Source organism: Perognathus longimembris, chromosome 7 (assembly GCF_023159225.1).
Source record: "Perognathus longimembris pacificus isolate PPM17 chromosome 7, ASM2315922v1, whole genome shotgun sequence".
In the NCBI taxonomy this organism is placed as follows: Eukaryota; Metazoa; Chordata; class Mammalia; order Rodentia; family Heteromyidae; genus Perognathus; species Perognathus longimembris.
The window spans coordinates 20,559,869-20,585,156 of record NC_063167.1 but is presented as its reverse complement, the minus strand read 5'-3'; the positions used below and the strand labels follow the sequence as shown (position 1 = coordinate 20,585,156).

General features: G+C 51.2%; 1 protein-coding gene across 1 annotated transcript; it reads left to right on the top strand.

Annotated features, from left to right (window-relative positions):
- Trim62 (tripartite motif containing 62) lies at positions 1 to 24,717 on the top strand. The gene is made up of 5 exons (XM_048350820.1): positions 1 to 1,022; positions 10,605 to 10,700; positions 14,672 to 14,928; positions 15,770 to 15,885; positions 22,408 to 24,717. The coding sequence occupies exons 1-5, from the start codon at positions 615 to 617 to the stop codon at positions 22,956 to 22,958; spliced, it is 1,428 nt and encodes a 475-aa protein (XP_048206777.1). The 5' UTR covers positions 1 to 614; the 3' UTR covers positions 22,959 to 24,717.
- The last annotated feature ends 571 nt before the right edge of the window (positions 24,718 to 25,288 follow it).

Sequence of the window (25,288 nt, the reverse complement as noted above, 5' to 3'; positions counted from 1 at the left end):
TCCGGGTTGAGAGGCTGCGCTGGACCGAAGCGGTGGCCGCGGAGCCGGCGTGGGTAAGGGGCCGCGCCAGGCCGGGATCTGTGGCGGGGATCAGGCAGCCGAGCGCGCCAGCACCCTCCTCCTCTGCCCGGCACGGCCGCGGTACAACTCGCTCTGGCCTCCTCCTCCCCCAGAATTTCCCATCTTCAGCTTTCCCCCCTCCCCCAACTGCCCCCGCCGGGAGATTGCAAACCCCCTATGTCCTCCGCCCCCTTCCTGGGTCTCCTTTTCCCAGCACCCATCCCTGCGGACTGTCCTGTTCTCTGAAGCCTTCTCGCCAGGAGCATCTACCCTCAGACACCTTCGGCCTGTCCCCTCCGGCACCCATCGCTCTGGGGCACCCACTACCACGAGACCGCCCTCCCGGGCTCGCATCTCGGGGGGTCTCCACCCCGCGCCCCGTCCTCGTATCCTCTCCTCCCCGGGCTGTATCCCACTCCCTCTCTGGTAGCTGCAGCCCGTGTCGCCACGGGCCCGGCCCCCGCTCGGCTCCCCGGGTGCCGCCCCCGGCCGCGCCGCGCTCGGCTCGCCGCTCCCCGGCCTCTCGGGTCCCCCAACCCGCCGCCCCCGGCGCCATGGCCTGCAGCCTCAAGGACGAGCTGCTGTGCTCCATCTGCCTGAGCATCTACCAGGACCCGGTGAGCCTGGGCTGCGAGCACTACTTCTGCCGCCGCTGCATCACGGAGCACTGGGTGCGGCAGGAGGCTCAGGGCGCTCGCGACTGCCCCGAGTGCCGGCGCACGTTCGCGGAGCCCGCGCTCGCGCCCAGCCTGAAGCTGGCCAACATCGTGGAGCGCTACAGCGCCTTCCCGCTGGACGCCATCCTCAGCGCGCGCCGCGCCGCGCGGCCCTGCCAGGCGCACGACAAGGTCAAGCTCTTCTGCCTCACCGACCGCGCGCTGCTCTGCTTCTTCTGCGACGAGCCCGCGCTGCACGAGCAGCACCAGGTTACCGGCATAGACGATGCCTTCGAGGAGCTGCAGGTGCGGGGACCGGGCCGGGGGCGGGGCTGCACGGGGGCGGGGCTGCCCCGGGGGCGGGGCCGCCGGCAGGGTCAAGGACCTATCAAGCTTAGTGCGAGGAGGGGCGTGGCCGTGGTGAGGGGCGGGACCGTGCGGACGGGGGGCGTGGCCGTGCCGGCGGGGGCGGGGACTTAGGCGGTCTGAGACTGTGAGGTGATGGGAGCCTGGCCCTCCACCGGCCAGGACGGTGGAGACTGATGATATCAGAGCTGGATCAGTTACTGGCTAAGGTCGGGTTAGGGACATCAGAGCTGGGCTAGGGCAGAGACACTGTCAGGCTAGTTTACAAGGAGCTAAGTGGTGTAGCAGAGCTCTGGCAGGTTTGGGGACAGGGTGGGGTGGGTGGGGTGGGACTTGGTCAGGTGTGCCTTGGGACCCAGAGGGAAGTCAGGAGTGATTATATTGGACCGGTAAGAGTTAAGTCCTTAAGAGAAGGGTTAGAGTTTAGGATCAGCCAACTACTAACACAGAAGGTCTGGGTACCAAAGATTAGCCCAAGATGTCTAAGGATTAAGACAGGGGTGGAGTCATCCATCCATAACAAGAACCACTTGGATTTAAATTAGAGGCTGAGAGTGCATCAAAGACTTGAAGATTCAAGACTTGGAGGATAAGGCCCAATGGTTATTTGAGAGGTGGAGGATAAATATCTAGGAGTCTCCAGGGCCTTTTCATTCTTGAGTGAGAAGAGAAACCTGACTGCCACTCTAGTTGCGTTGTCCTGGGGTCCTAGACCTGCATTAGGCACTGTCTGTAACTCAGCCACGTGTCATGTAAACTATGATTCTTGTCATAGTCAGGACTTTCATGAGACCAATCTGGCTTGAGCCTGCTACTCCAGATGCCTAGCATATTGGTAAGGGCTGGGACAATATTTGTTCCTATTTGTTCTCTCTCCTCCCAGGAGAGCTCATGTGTCCCCACCCCCACCCCCTAATGCTCAGCCCCACCTGTCTCACCTGAGATGGAGGCCTGCTTTGGTATATCCTTTGGGCTTGGCTGGGTGGTGGTAGAGAAACCGGCTTCCCCTCTGGGGAGGACATGTTCCTGAGTAGGGTTCAAGCCTTCCTCATCCCCATCTGCCTCTGCATCCTAGTGGCTTGTGGGAAAGCAGAACTCATTAGCTCTTGATGCACTGGGAATGAGGCTGCATCCATCCTCACACACTCCACCTCTCCTGGAAGCTGGCAACTTCTGGAGTCTAAGCTAGAGCCTCAGTCCTGGAAAATGACAGACTCAGAGCTGACAAGGCCTTGGAGATCATCTGGTGCAACATTTACTTGACAGATGGGGAAACGGCAGGAGGGAGGAAGGATAGGCCCAGGGCCTTGAAGCCAGAGGAAGCCAGACACTCAGCTGGAGTCTCCAGATACCTTACCTAGCAGTTAGCCTAGAGCTTTTGCATTTCTTTTCAACCCAGGAGGCAGCAAAGTGGGAAGACTAAGAGCTCTGGCTTTGAGCTCAAAAAGCTCTATCCTGGCTGTGCCATTTACTTGCTGTTTGACCTTAGAAAAATGACTTGCTGTCTCCCAGCCTCAGATTCTTTAATGATAGCATTAGTCCTTACTGGAGTTGGGATTAAATGAGTACTCAGTACTGAATCTAGCACATTGGTGATTCAGGAAATGATAGCGATAGCATGTTACATCATACTCTGAGCTGACATTTGGGAGCAGGTAATTTGTTAGAAAGATTTCAGAAAGATCAGTAGCATCCTTGGCCTCTACCAACTTAGTACCAGTAGCAGTACTCTTCCCTCCAAGTTACAACCAACCAATATCTCCAGATATAGACATATGTTTTCTGGGGTCAAATTTGCTCCTGGTCAAGAACCTCCACTAGTAAAAGCCCACTGGACTTCCAGATTCAGCTCAGTGTCACTTCTCTGTGCAGCTTCTTGCCTTCCTTTCTCTACCATGCATACTTGCTCTGTACTGCAGATTCTAGGGGTCTCATCCTGGTATGCCACATGTCCTTGGTCAAGCCAGTGATCTTTACTAAACCTCTCACTGTCATCTCTAACACTAGGCTAAGTGACCTTCCTGGGAAGGAGATCATAAGTCAGATGTGTCTGGAATTGTGCCTGGTTTAAAAAATATAGTTATTCCAGAAGTGGAGTTGTGGCTCAAGTGGTAGAACACACTCATGAGTGTAAAAGCCAAGCAAGAATGTGAGACCCTGAGTTCAAGTCCAAGTACACACACACACACACACACACACACACACACACACAATTCTCATGAAAAAATTGGCATAGGGAGTGGAGAAATATAACGTGAAAGTTAAAATTCCCCCATACTCCTACCATGGTTATAGTTACTATATGTTTGTGTAGAAGTTGCATGTAACATGTGTGTATTAGTGTCTTCCTCCCTGCTCCCATTGGTGCTGAACCCACAGAGCAAAGGGGAGGGAGAGGCACTATCTCCAAAGGGTTTGGGGTTTCTTTACCTATACTCTGAAGCCTGGGGCTGTACTGAGAGCTTTTCTTGCATTATCATGTTGGACCTTCACAGCACCTGCTGGGTAAGTTTGCTGTTATGTCTTCCTTCTGTACATGAGGAAACAGGCTTCAAGGTGCTAAGGGATTTGTTTGGTCTTTCTGCTGGTGAATGACAGGGCCAAGACTTGAGCTCCATCTGCTAAGCCATATAGGACCTCTGCACAGTCCTCAAGGGATTGGGAGTGGAGATTTGCCTCCTACCATCCTGCCTGTCTTTGTCTTGAGCATTCAGTACAACATCAGACTAGGAACACAGCCTGTTAGTACCAGCTGACACCCCAAGGGCAGGTGGCTGGGATGTCATCCTTGTCAGACGTGGCATCCGGTTCTCTGGCCATCTCAGGTTCCTGACCCCTGGAGAGGGGATCCAATTCGTCTCAGCCACCCCCTCCAGGCCTCATGTGACCACTGGAGCCTTTCCCAAGGCCTCTTTCATGCCAACAAATGCAGCAAGGGACAGGTCTTGGATAGGAGCCCTGACAAGCTAGGCACAATGATCCAGAAAGCCCAAGGCAGCCCAAGAAGAAAGAGCAGATTTGGGAGCGGTGGGATTCAAATCTTGGCTGTAGATTCTCCCAGGCATGTGGAAGATTCAGCCTTGTCCTCTCTCTTTTCCCCAACCAGAGAAATGGGAGCCAGAGAGGACTGCGCATTTGCTGTGTAGAGAGGGAGAGGCAGCTGCTGTCTTTCCCAAGAGATGACAAGTGCGAGGGCACTCACGGGCAGGTGAGGGAGGCAGCCAGGTTCTCTGAATCTTGGGAAGTGGCCACTGCTGTCACTTTAGTCAGGAGAGGACAAAGTCTATGAACACACAAAAGTCTCATGGAGTGAGGATGGCCGGAGGGTAGGGGCAGACCTAGAGCTGGCTCTTGACATCTCCCCCTCCCTCTTTGCAGGCATCTGGGTAGCCAGGCCAGGAATGCCCAGTTTGGCCAGGTTGATCGTAGGTTACAGATTAGAAAGTGGGGTTTGAAGTCGGGGACCTCAACATGATTATTTTCTAGGAATAAAATGACCTGGTGACAATGACCCAATAATAGCTCTAATAGCTATATAAGGCACTTAACTATATGTCAGGTGCTGAGTGATAGGCATTTTTTTTTTTTTTTTGCCAGTCCTGGGCCTTGGACTCAGGGCCTGAGCACTGTCCCTGGCTTCTTTTTGCTCAGGGCTAGCACTCTGCCACTTGAGCCACAGCGCCACTTCTGGCCATTTTCTGTATATGTGGTGCTGGGGAATCGAACCCAGGGCCTCATGTATATGAGGCAAGCTCTCTTGCCACTAGGCCATATTCCCAGCCCATGATAGGCATTTTTAAATCCTTGGAACAGCCCCTGTCCTCTGAGATGGATGAGGATTAGCACCATTCACTCAGATGAAGACCTGAGGCTGGCTGATCTACTCTAGAAGAGCTGGGATCTACTGGTTTTGTCTAACTCTTCCTCCTCTTCAGCTCTCTAATGTCTCAGGGCATCAGAAAGGGGAGTCATCTGGTTGACCCTCTGCGTGTATTACAAATGGGGAGATTGACTCATCAAGTTATGCACCCACTCAGTCCAAGTTGATTTCACAGCATTATCACCGGCTCCTGACCCCGAGCTCTTACCTGAGAAGACAATGGTGATAGGCAGGGAAGATTTTGAGAAGGGCTCTGTCTTGGATTCAGAGATTCACTTAAGAATTCTTCCCAGCTGGAGTGCAAGCCCTAGTACTGGAACAAAAATAAAAGAGTAATGCTGGAAAAAAAATAGTTCTTCCCACCCATACTTTTGTGTCTGCTAAGGGCCAGTTCTGTGTTAGACCTAGTGCAGAGCTGTGTGACACTGGTCCCAAGGGATTCTGGGAGTCAGATCCTACACTGGTAGATTGCTGGAACCATGGTGTGCACAACCAAAGCCCAAGGGGGTGCACTGGGTGCTTCTGTAAAGGGCAGAAAGTGTGACCATATCCACAACATCCGTGTGCATTTCCCCCCTTGTGCCCACTCTGTGATAGAGGTTTCACTGCTTTGTTTCACAAATAAGAAAATAGGTTCTACCAGGTGCCAGTGGCTTAAGCCTGAATCCTAACTCCCCAGGAAGCTGAGATCTGAGGATCACAGTTCAAAACCAGTGCAGGCAGGAAAATCCATGAGACTCTTATCTCTAGTTAACTACAAAAACCTGGAAGTGGAACTGTCTTCAAGTAGTAAAGTGCTAGCCTTGAGCACAAAAGCTCAGGGACAGTGCCCAGGCCTGGAGTTAAGGCTCCAGGACCGGGCTGGGAATATGGCTTAGTGGTAAAGTGCTTGCCTCATATACATGAAGCCCTGAGTTCAATTCCTCAGCACCACATATATAGAAAAAGCTGGAAGTAGTGCTGTGGCTCAAGTGATAGAGTGCTAGCCTTGAGCAAAAAAAGAAGCCAGGGACAGGGCTCAGGCCCTGAGTTCAAGCTCCAGGACTGGCAAAAAAAAAAAAAAAAAAAAAAAAACAAAAGTTCCAGGACTGGTCTTACCAAAATAAAAGCAGATAGTGGAGGTCCTGGGGCAAAGGGACAGCTGGCATCACTAGGGACGGGGATTGTGCAGTTCCACAGGATCCAGAGACACAGCAGAAGACAAGAGGTGATAGGAAAAGTTCACTTCACCATGTGAGGATTCCTGACATTACAGCCCAAGGGGCTCTATCATCATTTGATAGGTAAGAGCTAGATCTGGAGGTAGAAGACCTGATTGCTTAAGATGAGGCAGCCAGAATTCAAACCCACATGTTCTGATCCAGAGTTCATGCTATCTCCATTGCGATAAGAAAAGTCTCTAAAGCCAGAGCTGAGCCATCTTCCTCAGCAGCTTTGACCCCCTGGGCCAGGAAGAAGAGTGGACTCATAGTAGGGAAGTCCTCGCCTTGGCCTTGGGAACAGTTGAGTCCTGGCTTTTGGTCACTGCCCAGTCCTCAAACTGATGGGAATGGCAGGGCCTTGAAACTGACAAATCTGTGTAACTGTATGTTCACTGTGCTGTGTCCCCTCACAGTCCCTTCATTCTGTCCTCACCCAGCCCTGATGGGACCAGCTCTTCCCTGCTGGTTCTCAGGGCCTCCGCCACCTCTACCTCAGCCTAGTTAATCCCAGTTGGCCTTTCCAGCTAGTCATTCCACCCACCTGTCTCATACCTGGCTCTGGCAATCCCCAGCCCCTCCACTTCCTGCCCAACCAGTCTTCCCTACCTGAAACGGCCAGGCCCATGCTGGAGACTGAAGGAGCCCTGCCATCTGCCTTCCCCATCTTTCCATTGGAACAAAGCTCATCCTCATGCATTCCCAGTTCACAGGCTTGATTCGCATATAGTTAGGATGCCAGTGACAACAGCTTAGATAGATTGTGCACACAGGGTCAAGGAGTAAGTCATCTGATAGTCACAGCCCTTTGGAACTAGTGCTGTTGCAGCCTCAATATGTGGGGAAACTGAGGTCAGGGGTGTCACAAGCATGACCCACTGGCGATAGCTACATCAGTTTCTAGGTAGACTACCTCCCATGAGAATTCTGCTTTCTCTCAATATCTGAGTTTCTGCCTTCTCAACAAACTCTTCAAATCCCAGGGTGACCATCACCAAGCCTGATGCCCCGTGAGTGCTCAGAAACCATTGCTGTGTTGAGTTGACAGAGAGGCTGGGTAATTTTCAACATGGTGTTAGGGTCACTCACAGTTTTGCCTCTGTCTCTTTTGAGCTGTGTGGCCTCAGGCAGGCAAGCTGCCTAACTTCCCTGATCCTTAATTCCTCCTCCCATGAGATTGCTGGATTGTTGTCAGAACTAGATGATGAGAGGCCTATGAAATTCAAACCCATAAACCATGTCCACCTCTATCCAGCCCCTCTGATCCGGAGCCTCTGCCATGGCTGCGCATACAGAGTCCTGCCTCTGGATTAGCTCTGTCACTTAGGAGTTGATCAACAGGTTTCTGTTTCCTGTCCAGCCCCAATTCTGGGAGTAGACTTTCCGGTTTATTCTATACTGGTGAGCTGCGTGGCCATAGGCCAATTACTCCCTTTCCTTGGACTTCTCTTTCCTGTCCTGGCAATTGGAAGGCTGAACAGATGGTCCCTCCTGTTCTTCCTGCTCTTGCCATCTGAGGAGGTAGGGAGGGGCCCCCTGGACACACATTATTTCAGGAACCTCATACACATCAAGACCACCAGATCTTCCAGGTACCTGTGTATGCCAGGCTTCTGTGTCCTGAGAGTCTAAACACTTCCTATGTCCTGTTTCAACTCTAAAATGAAGTAGTATACCTTTTACAGGCAAGGGACTAGGCAGAGAGAGGTTAGGTGACATCCTGGGGACACAGTAGGTAGCAGAGCTAGCCATAGCCTAACCCAAGTCTGTCTGACCCAGTCTAGAAGGAGACCTGTGGGTAAAGGGTGATGCAGAAGAACACAGATTGCCTCCTAAACCCTGACCTGTGAGAGTGGCTTGCTAGGTTTTTTCCTATCTTAGCTGATTGTCATTACTGGCCCCCCAACCCTTGCAGAGGGGAGCTTGGACCCGGCCCTGCCTGCCTCCTCCAAAGGCAGGTTCACTCTGCCAGAGCAGGAGGTCGGGCTGTGCCTGGCCCTGTCCTAGGTACTAAGAGTGTGAAAATCTCTCAGACCTGGTCCCTACCCTTCTAAGCCCAGGTCCTTCCTAGTAGAGGAAATTGACAAGTAATCTTGAAATTAAAATGAACGTGTCCCACAGCAGTGCAAGATGGGCCTTGTGTACATAGGGGTAACTCATGGAGACTGGGAGATTGGCAGCATGGGGAGTCGAGGAAATGGAGCCTCCGTGGGAGGAGGCTTTTAGTCTACGTCTTAATATAGGTGAATCCCACAGGAGAAAATATGCATGTGAGCATGTGAGCACAGTGCACAGGCCAGAGGTGACCACTACAAGACAGTGCTATCCAATAGAACTTTCTGGAACATTGGGATCTGCATCTGTACTGACTGGGTAGCTGCTAGTTCCTGGTGGCTATTGAGCACTTAAAATTAGGTCACTACAACTGAGGAACTAAGCTTTCTATTTGACTTCATTTTAAGTAATTGCAATTTAAATAGCCAAATGGGTTCTTGGCAGCCCTATTGGACAGTGCAGATCTGGATTAAGAGAGGAGACTAGCAGAGGCTGGGACAGGTGGGAAAAGATCTTGACTGCTGCTCTACAGCCTTGGTGCCCTTCTCCCAAACAGTGGAAACTCTGCAGAAGGGCACCAGGGTTGGGGGCAAAGCCTTTACACATTTGTTACTCCAGCTGCTTTGCCAGTGGCTTAGAGCAGCAGGGAGAAGGCAAAGGCAGGAAGGAGGCTGCACCACAGTCCAGAAAAGGTATGAAAACTGAACCAGGAGACGTCGTGTAGAGAAGAGATCACATTTCAAACAAGATGGCTGCTTGAGCTGACATGGGGTGGGATGTGTGAAGGATGAGTCCCTGATTCTGGCTTGGATGGTATTGGTGGTCCACAGTGGTGGAGAGCATGTCTCCTCAGTGAGGAGGCACAGGTCTGGGGTTTGCTAACACCGTCCAGACATTCACTTCCTGTGTCTATGTTCATGTCTTTCTCCTCAGCTCATGCACACAGCATGGCATTGTGGGTAGGGGCTTGTCCGTTATCCCTCTTCCCATCTCTGACACAGTGCTATGCGGGCCCAAGGAGGCCTCAGCACATTTTATGGAGTGAGTGAATGGGGGTTCTGATGCTCCCTGGGTCCTAGAGGGACAGGCCAGTCCTCTCCTTCACCAAGTCTAACATTAGGTCCCTTTGGTGCCAGAGCAGTGTGAGGCATAGTAGCCTCTGGAACTGTTTCTCAGAATTCCTGACCAGCTGTCTGGTTGGCTGGGCCGTATAGCAACTCACGGGAACCCCGAATGGGGATTGTAGTACTTGGCTCACCTCAGCTATCTGCTCTCAGTCAGATGGAGTGTCCCAGGCTTCACAGACTCAAGGCTGCTGGGCAGCTGGCGAACAGTCATTCTGCACTCAGCCAAGAGAAAGAGAGAGAGATCTGTGAGAACTGACCTGACAAGTAGCTGGATCCACGTGGATAGCATTCTCTCTCATAGGAAACAAGTCCATAGGAGATCTGGGATGTAGCATGCCGGCTCTCCTGAACCAGCTCCTGAGAGCTTCTTGTACCCATCTCTTCCTGACTCTGCACCCAGTGACTTCACACTTGACACACTGAGATTGATTTGGCAGGAGCATCGACACCATAGAAATTGGTAAACACTATCCTGCCTGGCCCCCTCTCCCTCCCTCCTGTTTTCTCCCTTTCCCTCCCTCTTCTTTTTCCCTCACCTTCTATTTCTCTCCCTACCTCTCTCCCTTTTTTCTCTTTCTCCTTCTTTCCTTCATTGTCTCTTTACTTCCTTCTCTACCTCCTCCTCCTTCTTTTTGCCCAGAGAGCCAGATTTCTACATATCACGGAGCATAGCAATGGCTGGCTGCCCCATAGTCCTCAGATTCCTTCTATTCTTCTGGCTTGTGACATCCAGATTTACAGTTGCCTCATGATCTAAGATGGCTGCTAGAGTCCCAGGCATGATGCCTTCCTTCCCCCAAATCAGGATGATAGCCTAGCTTAGAGCTTCAGAGGCCCTAAGGAATGAACACAAACTGAGGGCTGAGAGCCGTGCCTGGCCCAGGTGCCTGCTTAGGGAATGAGAGGGATGAGTCTAGCCATGGGCTACGGTGCATTCTGCATCAATCAGAGGTCTAAGCGGAGAACCAGTGATGATGGGCAGCGTGGGGTAGTGTGTGTGTGCAGAGGTTGTGTTGGAGTTGGAGCAGCCAAAAGCTAGAAGAGCCAGAGAGGAGACTGTTGCAAAAGTCAGAATGAAAGTGAAAACGGATCCTAGAAATGAACTGGAGAGAACTTGGTGGTTGAACTGTAGGGAGAAGTGGTGATGTGGATAGAAGCGGGCTGGGGAATGCTCCGCCGATGAGCAGGGCTGGGATCTCTGTCTGCAGAATCCCAGGTCAGGTGTGGCCTGTCCCCTCTGCTGACCTGTATGTGTTTTCAGAGGGAACTGAAGGAGCAGCTTCAGGCCCTACAGGACAGCGAACGGGAGCACACCGAGGCACTGCAGCTGCTCAAGCGCCAGCTGGCTGAGACCAAGGTGAGCTGAGCCGGGTGGCTGGCAGGGCTTCGAGGGGAGGGGCCATCTGGGAAGGAGAGGGGCGTGACCATGAACCCACCTGGAGACCTGACTTCCCTGCACGGGAAGAACTGGCATGGGAGAACTATGCCAAAGATCTTATATGAAAATAAAGGGCGAGACCCACCTCAGGATGAGGGAAGGCGAGGATTTGATTTCGATGAGTCTGTTTCTCCCAGGTTTGGATGGGAGGTGAGGTGGGGTCAGGAACTGTTTGGAAACCTGAAGGGCTTTTTTTTCTCCCCTTACTAAGCACAGCATTGCCCAAAGATCCAACTGTGCACACGTTCTCTGCAAGCCAGCCCTCTTCTGCATAGGCCGTAGAGATAACAGACTCGGAAAAGCAGGGCAAGACCTTGCAGTATCTTGGCTACCATGATGGGGAGGGGGACCTTTTCCCTTAAACTGTGGATTTTAATCTGGCCACTAATTTGTGTGACTTTGACTGCCTAATTTTCTGGGCCCTCAGTTTTCCTTCTGTATAGTGGAGACTGACGCAATCCAAGGCTGGATGGAGCCTAGGGGGTGGGGGGGGGGGCCTCTTGTAACAGAGGAACTACACATAGTGTAGAGAGCGTGGAGAGCAATTGGCTGGCTCCACTAGAAGCAGCTGGAGCAGAGCTGGGGACCTCCAGCCCCCAGAGGTCATCATAGGCCCTGGAGAAGCCATTGGAAACCCAGATCTGTGTCCCAGCGTGACCACCAACCCACTGTGAGGTCTCAGGGAGGTCATCCCACACATTTCTTTAGAGAACATTCCAGAGAGCCTTCGGGCAGGACCCTCAGTGGGCAACCAATGAGAACCAGGCAGAGGACTATAGCTTTATTGTGGCTCACAGCCTCGGTTTCCCTGTCTGTCTGGTAACTTTTCACCTCTCTGGAGATGAGGAATAACCTGTGAATGCGCAGGGATCTGCAGGGCTGTTCTCCACCCCACCCCTAGCAGCATTTGCTTCTCTTTCCCACTCCCACATTTTTGTTTTTCTCCACTGACCTCCTCCTGCCCTGCTTTCCTGTCCATCTGTCTGCCTCTGGGGGGTCTTGTGGGGCTGCCTCCCCCTCCCATTTCCCCCAGCCCTGCTTCCTGTCTGGACCAGTGTATTTATACAAGAAATGCTGATGGAGGTTTTGAGGCCATATTTCACCTGGGGCCTCACTGGTTTTTCCTGTGGCGCCTGCCCTCCAGTGGCGGGGCTTGGGGGCCTGTCTGGGCCCCCTCCTCTGGTTCTTATGTTTTCTTTGGTTGGCCCTGAAGGTGTCATGTTCTTGGCAGTGTTTTTTCTAAAAGAGCCACCCCAGACTCCATATGTTGCAAGGATGTGGTAGGCCAGGCTGCTGGCTTTTTTTTTTTTTTTTCAGCCAAGGCACCAAAAAGAGGGTTTGGGGCAGGGTAGCTGTAGCCTAGAAAGTATTTACCAGATTGAGCTTTTCTCTGTGCGGAGAACTGTGTTTTCCCTTTATTTTCACCTCCACAACAATGTTACCTTCATGACAGCACAGAGTCTAAGAGTCTACCACTTGAGACACACCTCCACTTCTGCCCTTTTTGCTGGTTAAGTCTCACAGATACTGACCCCCATCCCAGCCCCAGGTTGGCTTTGTATCTGGATCCTGAGATCTCAAGTCCCCTGAATAGCTAAGATTGCAAACTTGAGCCACTGGTGCCCACCTTGGAACTGTTCTTTTGCTGTTGTTGGGTGTGGGGCTTGAACTTGGGGCCTGGGTGCTGTCACTGAGCTCTTCTGCTCATTCCTAGTGCTCTACCACTTTGAGCCACAGCACCGTGTCCAGTTTCTGGTGGCTAATTGGAGGTAAGAGTCTCACAGACTCTCCCTGCCTGGCCTGGCTTTGAACTGAGATCTTCAGATCTTAGCCTCCTGAGTAGCTAGGATTACACAGGCATAAGCCACCAATGCCTGGCTCTTGAAACTGTTCTCATCCCAATTTTATCAGCAAGGAAACTGAGGCAATGAGATTGACAGAACAGCATGAGACATGAGTAGTAAGCGGCAAAATAAGAGGATTTCCAGACAGGTGCCAGTGGCTGACTTCAAACCACACTCATCAGATCTCAGCCTCTTGAGTAGCTAGGATTGCAGGCGTGAGCCACTGATATACTAGGTACTGGGCTGAGTGCTTTATACTTATCTTATTTAATCCTAACTACCCACTGAAATATATTTAACAGCTACATTTTTACAAATGAGTTAACAATCAGTTAAGAGCTATGCACTGTGATCCTCAGATCTCAACCTCCTAAGTAGCTAGGATTACAGGCATATGCCACCAGCACCCGGCTCTTGGAACTGTTCTTATCCCAGTTTTATCATCAAGGACACAGTGTTACTCAAAACCCTTCCTCCTCCTCTCCTTGACCACTCAGCAGCTTCTGATCAACAGCCCTGTGTCAGGGCCTGGGATGAGCCTGGGGTACAGGGCTGAGGAAGATGCCCAGGAGGGGCTGGTCAATACAGGAAGAGTGTATTAAGACAGGTTCTGGGAACATCTTAACTTCCCTGAAGGCAACTCAGGAGGGAGCTTCAAACTGAGTTTTAGATGAGGAAATGGCCCCCAAGATGGGGGCAAACCAAAATTTTCCATCTGCAAGGGGTGGCCAGTAGATGAACGCTGCTTCAGCGTAGGCTAGGAGGAGCCAGACTGGTGCTATGGGGCCTGGGGGCCTGTGGAGGGCAATTTCAGAGTGTGGGGAAGGGGGGCAGACCCCCATCCTCCCGGTCAGCAGTGGCCTCAGCCCTCCCTGGGTGAGGGGCCCTGGGAGGCTGTGGCTGCCTGGCTGTCTCTCCCCGGCCTCTCCTCCACCCCCTCTTTGTCTGCTTGGCCGGCTGGGTGGGCATGCGCAGGGAGGCTGGCCCTCTGCCAGCAGCTTTTCCTGCAGGCCAGCAGCCACCACGGGAGGGAACAGGCCCTAATTGAGCCTTTGTGGAGCCTCCTGCAGAGCTCTGGGCACTGAACACAGTGGGGTGTCTGACTCCGTGAACTGCCAGCCAGAATCCTGCAAAGTGAAATTGCAGAGGCAGGCCCCACATGCTGCTGTATCCCGTGTCCTGCCTCTCAGCTTTCCTTAGGCTGTTCCCTCTGCCTGTCATCCACCCGCAGGGGACACTGTCCACCCTCCTAGATGTCCTGCTCAGAGCCATGAAGACTCCCTGGGGATGTTAGAATCCATCCCTTTGCTCGTTCTCCACACCAGGGACCATGTCACCGGATGGACACCCCCTCACTTTGTCCTCAGCACACCCCTGCCTTGTCCTTTTTTTTTTTTTTTTCCTTCAGATCTGAGACCAGAACTCAAACTTGGTACCTGACATTTTTAATCATTGGCTAGTGCTCTACCAACTGAGCCACACCTCCAGCCCCTGCCATGTCATTTCTGCTGCCCATTTCGCAGATATGAAAATAAGAGTTCATAGTGTGCCAGCACTGAGCAGAAAAAGAGACAGTGCCCAGACCCTGATTTCCAAGACCCAGTACTGGCACACATACACACATGCGTGCACGTACACATGTGCCTGCACACACACACACACACACACACACACACACACACACACACACACACACCATTCTATCCCTAAACTGAATGCGTCTTCTCTCTGCCTCTCCCCTCCTCCGCTGAGCCTCCCAGGGCAGTGTCTACCATCTCTGCCTCCACAGCCTTCTTGTCTCTCCTGCACCATTTCACTCATTTCCTAACGGATGACATAGAACTCTATGCTGCCCCTACCATGCTAGTCCTTTCTCACCAGTTGCTTGTGACTCATGTGTCTTCCCCACCCTCCCTCTGCCGATTGAGGCTCTTGGCTTCCTGCTATCAACTGGGGACTAACATAGTGGGGTTCATGCTAAGCCTCACTTGTGCCTGTGTCCCATGCCATAACCCCTGGTGATTGCTCCTCCTCCTCCCCCCCCAGTCTTCCACTAAGAGCCTGCGGACCACCATTGGTGAGGCCTTCGAGCGCCTGCACCGGCTGTTGCGAGAGCGGCAGAAGGCCATGCTGGAGGAACTGGAGGCTGACACAGCCCGCACGCTGACTGACATTGAGCAGAAGGTCCAGCGATACAGCCAGCAGCTACGGAAGGTGCAGGAGGGCGCCCAGATTCTGCAGGAGCGGCTGGCTGAAACGGACCGGCACACCTTTCTGGCAGGCGTGGCCTCCCTGTCTGAGCGGTAAGTGCCACCTTCTGCCTCTCCCAGCCCATGGGAAGAAATTGGGGTGCGGGAAGTTGGGGTTTGTCAGTAGAGAATCCATTTATTCATACCTTCATTAATCATTTATGGGATATCTGCTATGAGCCAGAATCTGGGCTGAAGGTTTTATTTATTTATATTCTTCTATATATAATGTATGCTGTTGGTATTATATAGGATAAATGATTTGATTATATTTACAATCTTATAGTTTATTATGTGTGTTATATTACTTACAATTAAGTTGATGTATTATTCTATAATAATAAAATAATATATAATAATAGAATAATATCAATGTGTTAGGATAACCATCTTAGTGGTAGTTACTGCTGTCAACCCCATTTCATGCATGTGGAGCTTCGAGATGCCACATCAGGAAGCCAAGGCCCTTTAACAAGGTGATTGAACAGGAATCAAACCCAGATTTTACACACACACACACCTGCCTTTAATATAAATTAAACACAAAACAACAGCCTTAGTTATTAGTTTGTTGGAATCAACACTAATCACCACTACTGTGGGCCTGGTGTTGGCCATAAGCCAAGCCCTGTGCTAAGCACTCAGGTATATTACACCATGGAATCCTTACAACGAGCCTGGAGGGCAGATGCTAGTCTAGGACCCACTTGAAAGAGGAGAAGACTGAGGGTAATGGCTGGTAGGGTCAGAAGTGGTACCAGCAGACACTGGCGTCTGAGTCTGTGGATGTGTCACTAGTGACCTCACCCTTTGTCAGCTGCCCCCAAGATAGCCCCCCACTGTGGGGAGAGTGGGGGAGGAATCCAATCCTCAATGAACTCCGCTGTCCTTTCAGACTCAAAGGGAAAATCCATGAGACCAACCTGACATACGAAGACTTCCCGACCTCTAAATACACAGGCCCGCTGCAGTACACCATCTGGAAGTCTCTGTTCCAGGACATCCACCCAGGTGAGGAATTCCTTGCTGTCCCTAAGAGGACCCAGAAAGATGTACGAATTATTAGGGGCTGGTCAGGATAGGCAAGGTGAGGATGTGAGCAAAGTGCCTTGCTGTGCCCCAGGGTCTGTTCTGGACACCCACACAATCCCCCTGCCCAGCAAATCCCATCCCATGAGACAGATTCCATTAGACCACCGATTCCCCAGGTAGAAGTATAGATGCTTCTCCATGGAGACCAGCTGAGGTTGGGGGACAAGTGGGGAGGTTCTGAGAGGCTCGCTGGCTTCCTGAGGTCACACAGCAGTCAGAGTTCTTCCACCTCTCTGGACTCATTTTCACTCTATAGACAGTAGAAAGAGAACCCCTTAGAGGAGTCAAAGGGGACAAGCCAGTAGATTCTTACAGTCCATTGGGTCAAGACAATGACAAAGGACTTGCATGTGCCATGGAAATCCAGAGGGGGAAGTAGAAGCTGAAAGCAGGACAAGGGTGGGCCAGGGAAGCTCAGAATAGTTGATGCTTGAACTAGGGGCTGGAAACTTGACGTATGGGTCTTGGGATGGGGCATGGACGACCCCAAGATTTTCATAGTTGAGCTTTGAGAAGAATAGCAAGAGCCTGTGACAATCATGGAGGGCACAAGTGCTAAGCCACAGAGCTGAGGTGCCCCCTAGGTGCCAGGCCTCTTCTGTGACTGATGTGAAAGGAAGTCTCTAGTTCCAGAACCCGTTCTGAGCCCTCATTGACAAAGGGAGCAAGGCTGGGGAAGGGTCCATTTCCTGGCAGACTGGGTGGTAGTTCTAGGCTGTTGTCCAGGATAGACTGCTGGGTGTTCCCATCCAGTGGGATGAGGGCCACACGTGGGAAAGCAGCAGTAAGCCAGGGAGGCAGAAATCCCAGGCTCCCCTTTTCTCCTCAGCCCTGGACCCCAGGAACACCCCCTTCCCGCTCCCCACCCCCCCGCTACACCTCAATAAGCAGATAGTCTAGGAGCTCTCTGACTTAGTTGCCACCTGCTTCATCCTAGTCCAGAGAGGCATTCTAGGTACCTCAGCCTGGCATTCAAAGTCTTCTAAGACCTAGGACTTGCTAACCTCTCATTCTCCCTCTGTATCACACTCACCGCACTGAGCCATCTTAAGGTTATAAGTGGGCTGTAATCTTCTCCCAAGCTTTTGTATGTTCTGTTCCTTTTGCCTGGAGCCCTCTCCACCATCTTCAGTCTTACTGGCTAATTCTTACTCAACTTTGTCTTTTAGGGTTTTTTGGTGGTGGTGGTGGTGGTGGTGTGTGTGTGTTTGCACATGCGCATGTGCATGCTACTGATCTGAGAGATTGAATTTAGGGCTTGAGCACTGTCCCTTAGCTTTTTCACTCAAGGCTGGTGCTCAACTATTTGAGACACAGCTCCAGCTGGGAATACGGCCTACTGGTAAAGTGCTCGCCTCATATACATGAAGCCCTGGGTTCGATTCCTCAGCACCACATAAAAAGAAATAGTCAGAAGCGGTGATGTGGCTCAAGTGGTAGAGTGCTATCCTTGAGCAAAAAGAAGCCAGGGACAGTGTGCAGGCCTTGAGTTCAAGCACGAGGACTGGCAAAAAAAACAAAACAAAGAAAAGAGATGCAGCTCTACTTCCAGCTCTTTGTTTGGAGAAAAGAGTCTCACAGACTTTCCTGCTCAGGTTGGTTTCAAAATATGATCCTTGGGGCTGGGGATGTGGCTTAGTGGTAGAGTATTTGCCTAGCATACATGAAGCCCTGGGTTCAATTCCTCAGCACCACATAAACGGAAAAAGCTGGAAGTGGCGGGGTGGCTCAAGTGGTAGAGTGCTAGCCTTGAGCAAAAGGAAGCCAGGGACCAGGGCTAAGGCCCTGAGTTCAAGCCTCAGGACTGGCAAAAAAAAAAAAAAAAAAAAAAGTGATCCTCAGATCTTAGTCTTCTGAGTAGCTAGGATTATAGGTGTGCGTCTTTGGTGTCCAGATGTCTTTTAGTTTTTAATCATCTCCCCTGGGAAGTTTTTCTGGATTTTGGGACTCGCTATTTTGTCATTGTCTGTCTGTCTGTCCTTCTCTCTGGTTCTCTGCCTCTCTCTCTGAACTGTGAGCTCTAAGGGGTTATCAGGAACTGGGTCTGACTCAGCCAGCACAAGTACAGTCAAGGTTTGTTGAAGAATGAAGAGTAGGTCCAAGTCCTGCCTCTGCTCTGGAACAGTGCCTAATGTGGAATAGATGCTCAACGAATGCCTCAGCAACTCTCCACCTCAGCACCAGGGCCCTTGGAGCCTTTGAGGACACTGTACTGAGCACAGTGGGGTGCCTCTTGCCACATTTCACCAAATCCAAGTGTCTTAACATCCCCAAATATCCCTTGGGAAGCAAAACTGAGACGCTGCATAGGGTATGCCCCAAACACCCTGCTCAGAGCAGAGGCCCCTACAACATGGGATTGCTGTGGCTGGCTGGCTGGGCCCCTTCCTTTGTCTGTGGGGCCTGTAAAGTCACTCTGGCTCCTCTGCCAGCACCAGATGGGAGGGGGTCCCCTGGGACCCATCGCGTGGCTTCTAACAGCTTCCTGTCCCCTCCCCCCACAGCTCAAGCTTCCTACTGGATTGCTTGTGGGCCCCACTGAGCACCTGTCCTGTTCTCCATCATCACGACCCCCCTCCCACCTACACGCCCTCCCTCCTCCCACTGCCATCCCTCTGCCTACCTGGCCTGATTACCCAGCTCAGACACAAATCCCTGCCAGTGGGCCAGGCGGCCCATTGTCCCAAGGACACCTGACACTGCTTCACTGCCACTCCTCCCCCTGCCCATCTGGATCCAATCATGGCTGACTCCCAGTGGATTCTTGGCCTGCCCTACTGATCCAAGGCAAAGTGCCCCAGGCCCAGCCTCAGTTTCCTCATCTGTACAAACAGGGATAGTCATGTGTATTTCCCAGGTTAGGGAATGGAAACTTAAATGAGTTTTTAAGCTCGTGATAATAATCCTGTAACTGAGTAAGCACTTGCTAGGGGTTGTTATTTACCGAACCATTGGCTATTCCCCTAATCTTGCTGAACAGGCTTTCTGCAACCACAGGATGGACAGAATATGATGTGAGAAGACTTAGCTCGGGTTCCAATTTGGTCCTCAGTTCACGGAGAACCTTGAGCAAATCACTGAACCCAGAGAGCCTCAGTTTCTCCTTCTAAAAAGAAAATGAGGTCATTTGTGCCCCCCAGGATTGCCATGGTGGTCCTCCTCCCTAGGGGGCTGCAAAGTTGTATGATGCCTATTCCTGCCGTGCAGCTGAGGCCTGAGAAGGTAGAAGGCCTCAGGGAATAGACTTTGGGAAGGCCTGGGGAGAGAAGAGAGCTGCACACTTCCTGTCCAGTCGGGCGCCTGCTGTCCCTGCCCCCACTGTCCTTGAGAACAAAGAAACACAAGCCACTAGCTGCCAAGTAGGGCTACTGGGTTGTGCCCTGGGAGGGCTTTTTCTGCTGCCTGGGTGGTGGTTGGGACAGAGAAACACACACATCCTAAAGTCCCTGCAGCCTTTATTCTTTCTGAATGCCTTGTGGTTTCAGAGAGGCTTCAAGAAAGGACATCCCTGGAGAGCAGACAGGCCCACCTCACACCGGACCTTTGTGTTTATGAATTCAGAGCCCCACAACCTGGAAGGGAGCTCTGACCTAGAAAATGATGAGCCCAGGGGACTGCTTTGCTTTCCAAAGGTCAATTGCGTCTCCTGAGGGTGAACGCTGGGCTCTGGGGACTGGCTTCACTCTCTCAGGTCTGAAGGTTGTTATTCTTGCCAGACTTAGAGAGGATATGAGAAACTGGACCCTCTGATAATAATGAGGTAGGAAGTCAGGTCCCAGACTCACCCTTTAGGTTGTAAAAGGTCCCTGGAAGCCAGGCTACACCCTGTCTTATTAAGAATACCAGGCCCCATTCCTTAGGAGTTCCCTGGGGAATCAGGCACCATCCAGAGATGGCCCTGCCCTGCTTCACTTGTAGGACTGGTAGCATCAGGTTCTTCTGTTTACCTTCTAGACTTTTCCTCACTGGTCAGTGGGCTCCAGAAGTGGCCCATACTACCCTACAGTGGTTTAGGAGTCCAAGGCTTGTCTTCATGCCCTCTTGCCAGTCTCCCCCTGGTCCTTCCATCCTAAACCTCAAGGTCCGTGTGTAGTACTGTCCTGGGGGATACAGAGTTCACAACCTCCCCAGCACTGATAACTGCTGCAGCTTTCGCCCTTCTCCCTCTGCTTGCAGACACATGGCACTCCCCTAGGGCTACCCCCATCTCCGCCTGATTAGGGGCTCCTCTCCATGACTTTTCTCTCTCACACATACACACACACACACACACACACACACACACACACACACACACACACACAAAAATCCCACTCTTTCTCCTCACCCATTGGAATTTCCCACAATGCCCTGGGCCAGGAGCCTTCTGACGCTCCCTCAAATGCACAGTGAGTCCACAGGCAGATCATCCACGGACTCACTGTCTTTTTCTTCAAGCTCCTTCTTTCACTTCTCTTTATTCCCAGGGCTGGCTGTACGCATACAGCCCTCTGAGTTCCAACAGCAGTAGAAAAAAGTGTGACATGCAAGGCTAACTTTGCTACTCTTGACAAGAAAAGACACATCTATCTGTCATCAGCTTGTTAGTGGATGTAGGAACAGAGGGACAAGTCAGGCTACTCACTTGCTACTCACAGTTGCAACTCATTTTGGGACAGTTCACCATACAGGTATTTCAGAGCAAAGTCCCAGCCTGTGTCCTCGTATCCCCACTCCCACAGGTAAGAAAGAACAGAGAGCAGATGCAGAGGTCCTTCACCCTGAGGACCTGTGGCACAATCCCTTCAACCCACTTCTCCCCTCTGTCTTGCTCAGGGCTGGAAATGGCCACCCCAGGGTGCATATATTGAATCCCAGGATTCCCTCTGCTGCTCTGGCTGGTAATCAGAATGAAGAGAAAGAGTAAACAGAGATCTTGATAAGGGTTCTTGAGATTTTGAGATCAGACCTGTTAAGCCAGAATGGCTAGCCCATAGGCAGGTGACCCAGCATAAAGGGGTCAATTTATGTTAGTGAGCATTTCTGGAGGCCTGCCCCCTGCAGGCTGTGTGCTGGCCAATGGACACATGCAGCCTTGCTGACTTCCACAATGCTTGCACTCCTGGTGCAAATGAGGTAAGAGGTAAGCACAAGAGATGATGCCCATGCCAAGAAAGGGGCAAGACAAAGAAAGCTCAGGAATTCAGGGAACATGCCTGCTGGGCAGCACAGACCCTTTGAATCGAGCCTTCTGGGGTAATCATGATAGCAGAGAGTAGTAGGGGGACAGTGTGCCCAAAGGCTTTGGGGCCTGGGTGGGGTGGGGCTGGTAGAGGGCACTGGGGCCAGATTGCCTGTGGCTCTGCCAGGTGTTAGCTGACCTGAGATGAGTCATGTATCCGTCACTGTGTTTCAATTGGAAGAGTTGACTGGGAATTAGTGAGTTTCAGCTCTTCCAGACACACTGTACTGTATACTTGTCATTACAAAGAACTTGTAATGTCTCAAAGATAAAACCTTTGCACAAAGCATATGTATATAGTTACATGTATATCTATATACATGTATGTGCTGTAACAATAAAAAGGATAAATAGAAGGAAATGATTATTTTTAAGATTGTCTGTCATTGTGTAGAAACACACAGAACCACCCTGGAAAATTTAACAGTGTTGCCAGGTGTTCATGTTGTAGGTCAAACACTATTTTACTCTTGTACCACCCACAGGGATGTGGTCTCACTTACACAGATGTTGACTTGGGAGATGTGTTTACCATAAAGGCAGACAATCTTTAATGAAATTGCAAACCAAAACAAAACAAAAACTTTAGCCTTCTTCCAGTATAGTAGTTACATTGCAGATAGTGTATATTAAAACTGAAAAGTTATTTCACATTTATACATGAAATGGAATTAGGTTATAGTTTCAGGTCATTATAAGTAAGCTTTCATACATGTGATGTTTGGACATCTCTGGTGAGCTGGACGGTGAGCTAGTCCTTCCTTCAGTAGGACTGTCCTGTGCATTCTCACACAGGGTCTTCTGTATCCCTCGGTCCCATCTGTGTCAAGAGTAAACCTAAATACCCTCGCAAACTTCCAAATCAACCTCTAGGGGTCAGCTGCACCCAGATAATCTTTACGCTCTCTCCCAGCTCTGAAATTCCAGAGTTTCAGACCTTTCATATCTGTAGAAAGGCCACTCTGTGCCTTCTCCAGGCATCACCAGTTACCAGGCAGTCAGGTTCCTGCTTGCCTGCAGCTGAGTGTAAAGCTAGCAGACTGCAATCAGTACCCTCTCCATTTTACAGAGTGGGAAGATGAGACCTAGAGGGGTCAGGCTTCTATCCAGGGTCACATAGCATCTCAGAGACCTTCATTGGAGCATGAGCCACAACCCTTTCCCGGAGGAGGCACTATAGCCTTCTCTCTCCTGATCTGTCCATTCTCCATACCCTGCAGTGCCTGCTGCCCTGACCCTGGATCCAGGCACTGCCCACCAGCGCCTGATCCTGTCTGATGACTGCACCATCGTGGCTTATGGGAACCTACACCCACAGCCGCTGCAGGACTCACCAAAGCGCTTCGACGTGGAGGTATCGGTGCTTGGTTCTGAAGCCTTCAGTAGTGGTGTTCACTACTGGGAGGTGGTGGTGGCGGAGAAGACCCAATGGGTGATCGGGCTGGCACACGAGGCTGCCAGCCGCAAGGGCAGCATCCAGATCCAGCCAAGCCGTGGCTTCTACTGTATCGTCATGCATGACGGCAACCAGTACAGCGCCTGCACGGAGCCCTGGACACGGCTCAATGTCCGGGACAAGCTTGACAAGGTGGGTGTCTTCCTGGACTATGACCAGGGCCTGCTCATCTTCTACAATGCCGATGACATGTCCTGGCTCTACACCTTCCGTGAGAAGTTCCCCGGGAAGCTCTGCTCCTACTTCAGCCCCGGCCAGAGCCACGCCAATGGCAAGAATGTCCAGCCATTGCGGATCAACACTGTACGCATCTAGTCCAGGCTCAGGAGGAGGGCCACAGCCTCATGAGGCCACTACCACCAGCAAGCACCCTTCCTAGCAGATGTGAGGCCTGGACTCGAGCCACCACGGCCACTCTGAGACCTCAAGCTGGTAATTCATCCTCCAGCTGCCTTGTCCTGTCCTGTGACATGGAGATTGTGTTCCATGATTCTTAAATTCTCTCAGCAATGATGTTTTGTTGTCCTGACCTTGGCATGGCCTCTCAGGGCAGCCTCTGCCCACCCTCATCCCCATCCCCTCAAGGCCTGGGGACTCCTTCCCTCTACCTCCCTTCTGTTGAGCTGCCCTTGGCCTTGGGATGTTTATTGGAAGTGGCCAATAGTTGGCAGCCTAAAAGACATATAAAATCCTCTCATGCTCATGGCCTAAAACATGACCCTGACTAAGTCTTGACCTCAGACCACAGTGGACATGGGCAGTAGCTGGCCCTAGGGTTGCTTAAGAACCACCTTCTACCTACCTTGTACGAAGAGCTTGTGGTTTCTCCTTTTCATGGTCTGCAAGTCAGAGATGACAGTGCTGTCTCTGGAAGGCACCCAGTAGTTGAGCCCACATATTAAGTTATTGTGTCACTTTCCTGTCCACTGCCTAAAGGCAGAGAAGGGCTCCCCAGAGGCTGAAGTAGAGCCCATTAACTAAAGACACCTGAAGGACATGCCATCACTGATTGGTCACTGTCCCCAGAAGCTCTGGACCAGCCAGGCCTCGGTGACCTGCTAGGATGCAGAGAGGCCACTAGGAGCGGTTGTTGGAGGATCTGAGGAACCGTTTTCAGCCTTGGCATCTCTCTTGCTTAGAATCCTGCTGCAAAAACAAGAGCCACTTTAGCTGGCTTAATTAGACAAGGATTTCTATCAGCCCCCTGGTGGCTTGCAAAATTATTCAACAGGCTGAATGAGCAGTCCTTACTGAAGTGAATGTCCAGAACAATCCCCAGCTGCCAGATTTACCATGTCTATCATGACCAGGAAAGCTGCCCCCATTTGTGGAAAGCCCCTGACCGGAGACATTTGCTCCTACTGCCACTGTCCGCACCAGCAAGTGGTTGTTCTGAGGCCTGCCTGCCTTTCTCCACTTATCTCAGGTCCCAAACACCTATCTGCAGGGGATTCTGTTGATGAAAATTTCCATCAGAACACCACTGTGCGCTGCAAAGGATTCTGGGAAATGTAGTTTTCTTTCCAACCTCAGCCATACTAAAACATGTAGCCGTTGAACCAAGTCCATCTGTACCTTTTGTCACAGCATCCAGTCATGAAGAACAGGATCCACCTGTGGCCTTGGCTTTGAAGCAGCACATCCTGGAGATGTACTGCTGTAACTGGAGATACCTGAAGGACATGTATCACAGAATGATCAAAGTCCTCGGCAGCTTCTAGACAAGGACTATCATCAGCCAGGCATTGGGGATGTTCTAGGATGCAGACAGGCTGGCAACTATAGGTGGAAAGCCAAAAGTGAGCCTGCAAGATCAAGCCAAAATGTCTCACCCTTGGCCTAATCCTGGGGCTTCAGTTCTGTGCTTGGGTGCCTGAACAAACCCATCTGAAAAGAGCCAGAATAGCTGAACTTGACTCTCACTACTGCCGCACACTGGGGCCTTCTATGAGCAAGAGGGCCCCATCCCACCCCCTCAACTCCCAGAAACTGGGCCACCTCCAGCAGTATTTTTATTTATACATTGCCCATTTTGTGAGTTATGGTCAATTTTTATTAAAGTTATAGGATGCCAGTAGTCAGTTCCATTATTCTGATAAATACAGAGGTCCAACTGCCTGTTCCATCCCAGGCAAGTAGCCAGTCTCTGGGCAATCCTACTGAGGAAATCCCATAATGCTTCTAACTAACCTTTGAGTATGGCTCCAGTGATAGCTACCAGAACTGTAATCCCCTGAGCTTCAAAATGGAGCTTAAACCAGCCATCATGGAACTGTGTGATTGTGAGTCAAATCTCAATTTTGGGTCAAGCTTCATGTGTTCCTATGGTCCTCAGGGTAGATTCATGATGACCCTAAGTGATCTTGAGCAGGTCTCTTTACCTCACTGGGTTCCAATCTCCCTGTGTTTATTGAGAGAACTTAAGAGATCTACCTGACTTGAGTGTCAGGATTCTAATACCAATGGTCCAAGACTTTGTATTTCTAATGTTGGGTCCCACAGCTTGGACTGCCTAGTCCCGAATAAGACCAGTATCTTTGAGTACTTTTCTCTGGACTGACAGTAAAGACAAAAAGCAACAGGTTAAGGCCCGTTCGTGCCACAATGTTGATCTCAGGGGCTCTTGGAAACAGTCCTTCCTTCTA

Excerpts from the sequence above, each read along its gene's own strand:
- Trim62 (XM_048350820.1), top strand. The coding sequence starts at position 615 with ATGGCCTGCAGCCTCAAGGACGAGCTGCTGTGCTCCATCTGCCTGAGC. Across the intron at positions 10,701-14,671 it reads GCCAGCTGGCTGAGACCAAG|TCTTCCACTAAGAGCCTGCG; the intron begins GTGAGCTGAGCC and ends CTCCCCCCCCAG. Across the intron at positions 15,886-22,407 it reads GTTCCAGGACATCCACCCAG|TGCCTGCTGCCCTGACCCTG; the intron begins GTGAGGAATTCC and ends CATACCCTGCAG.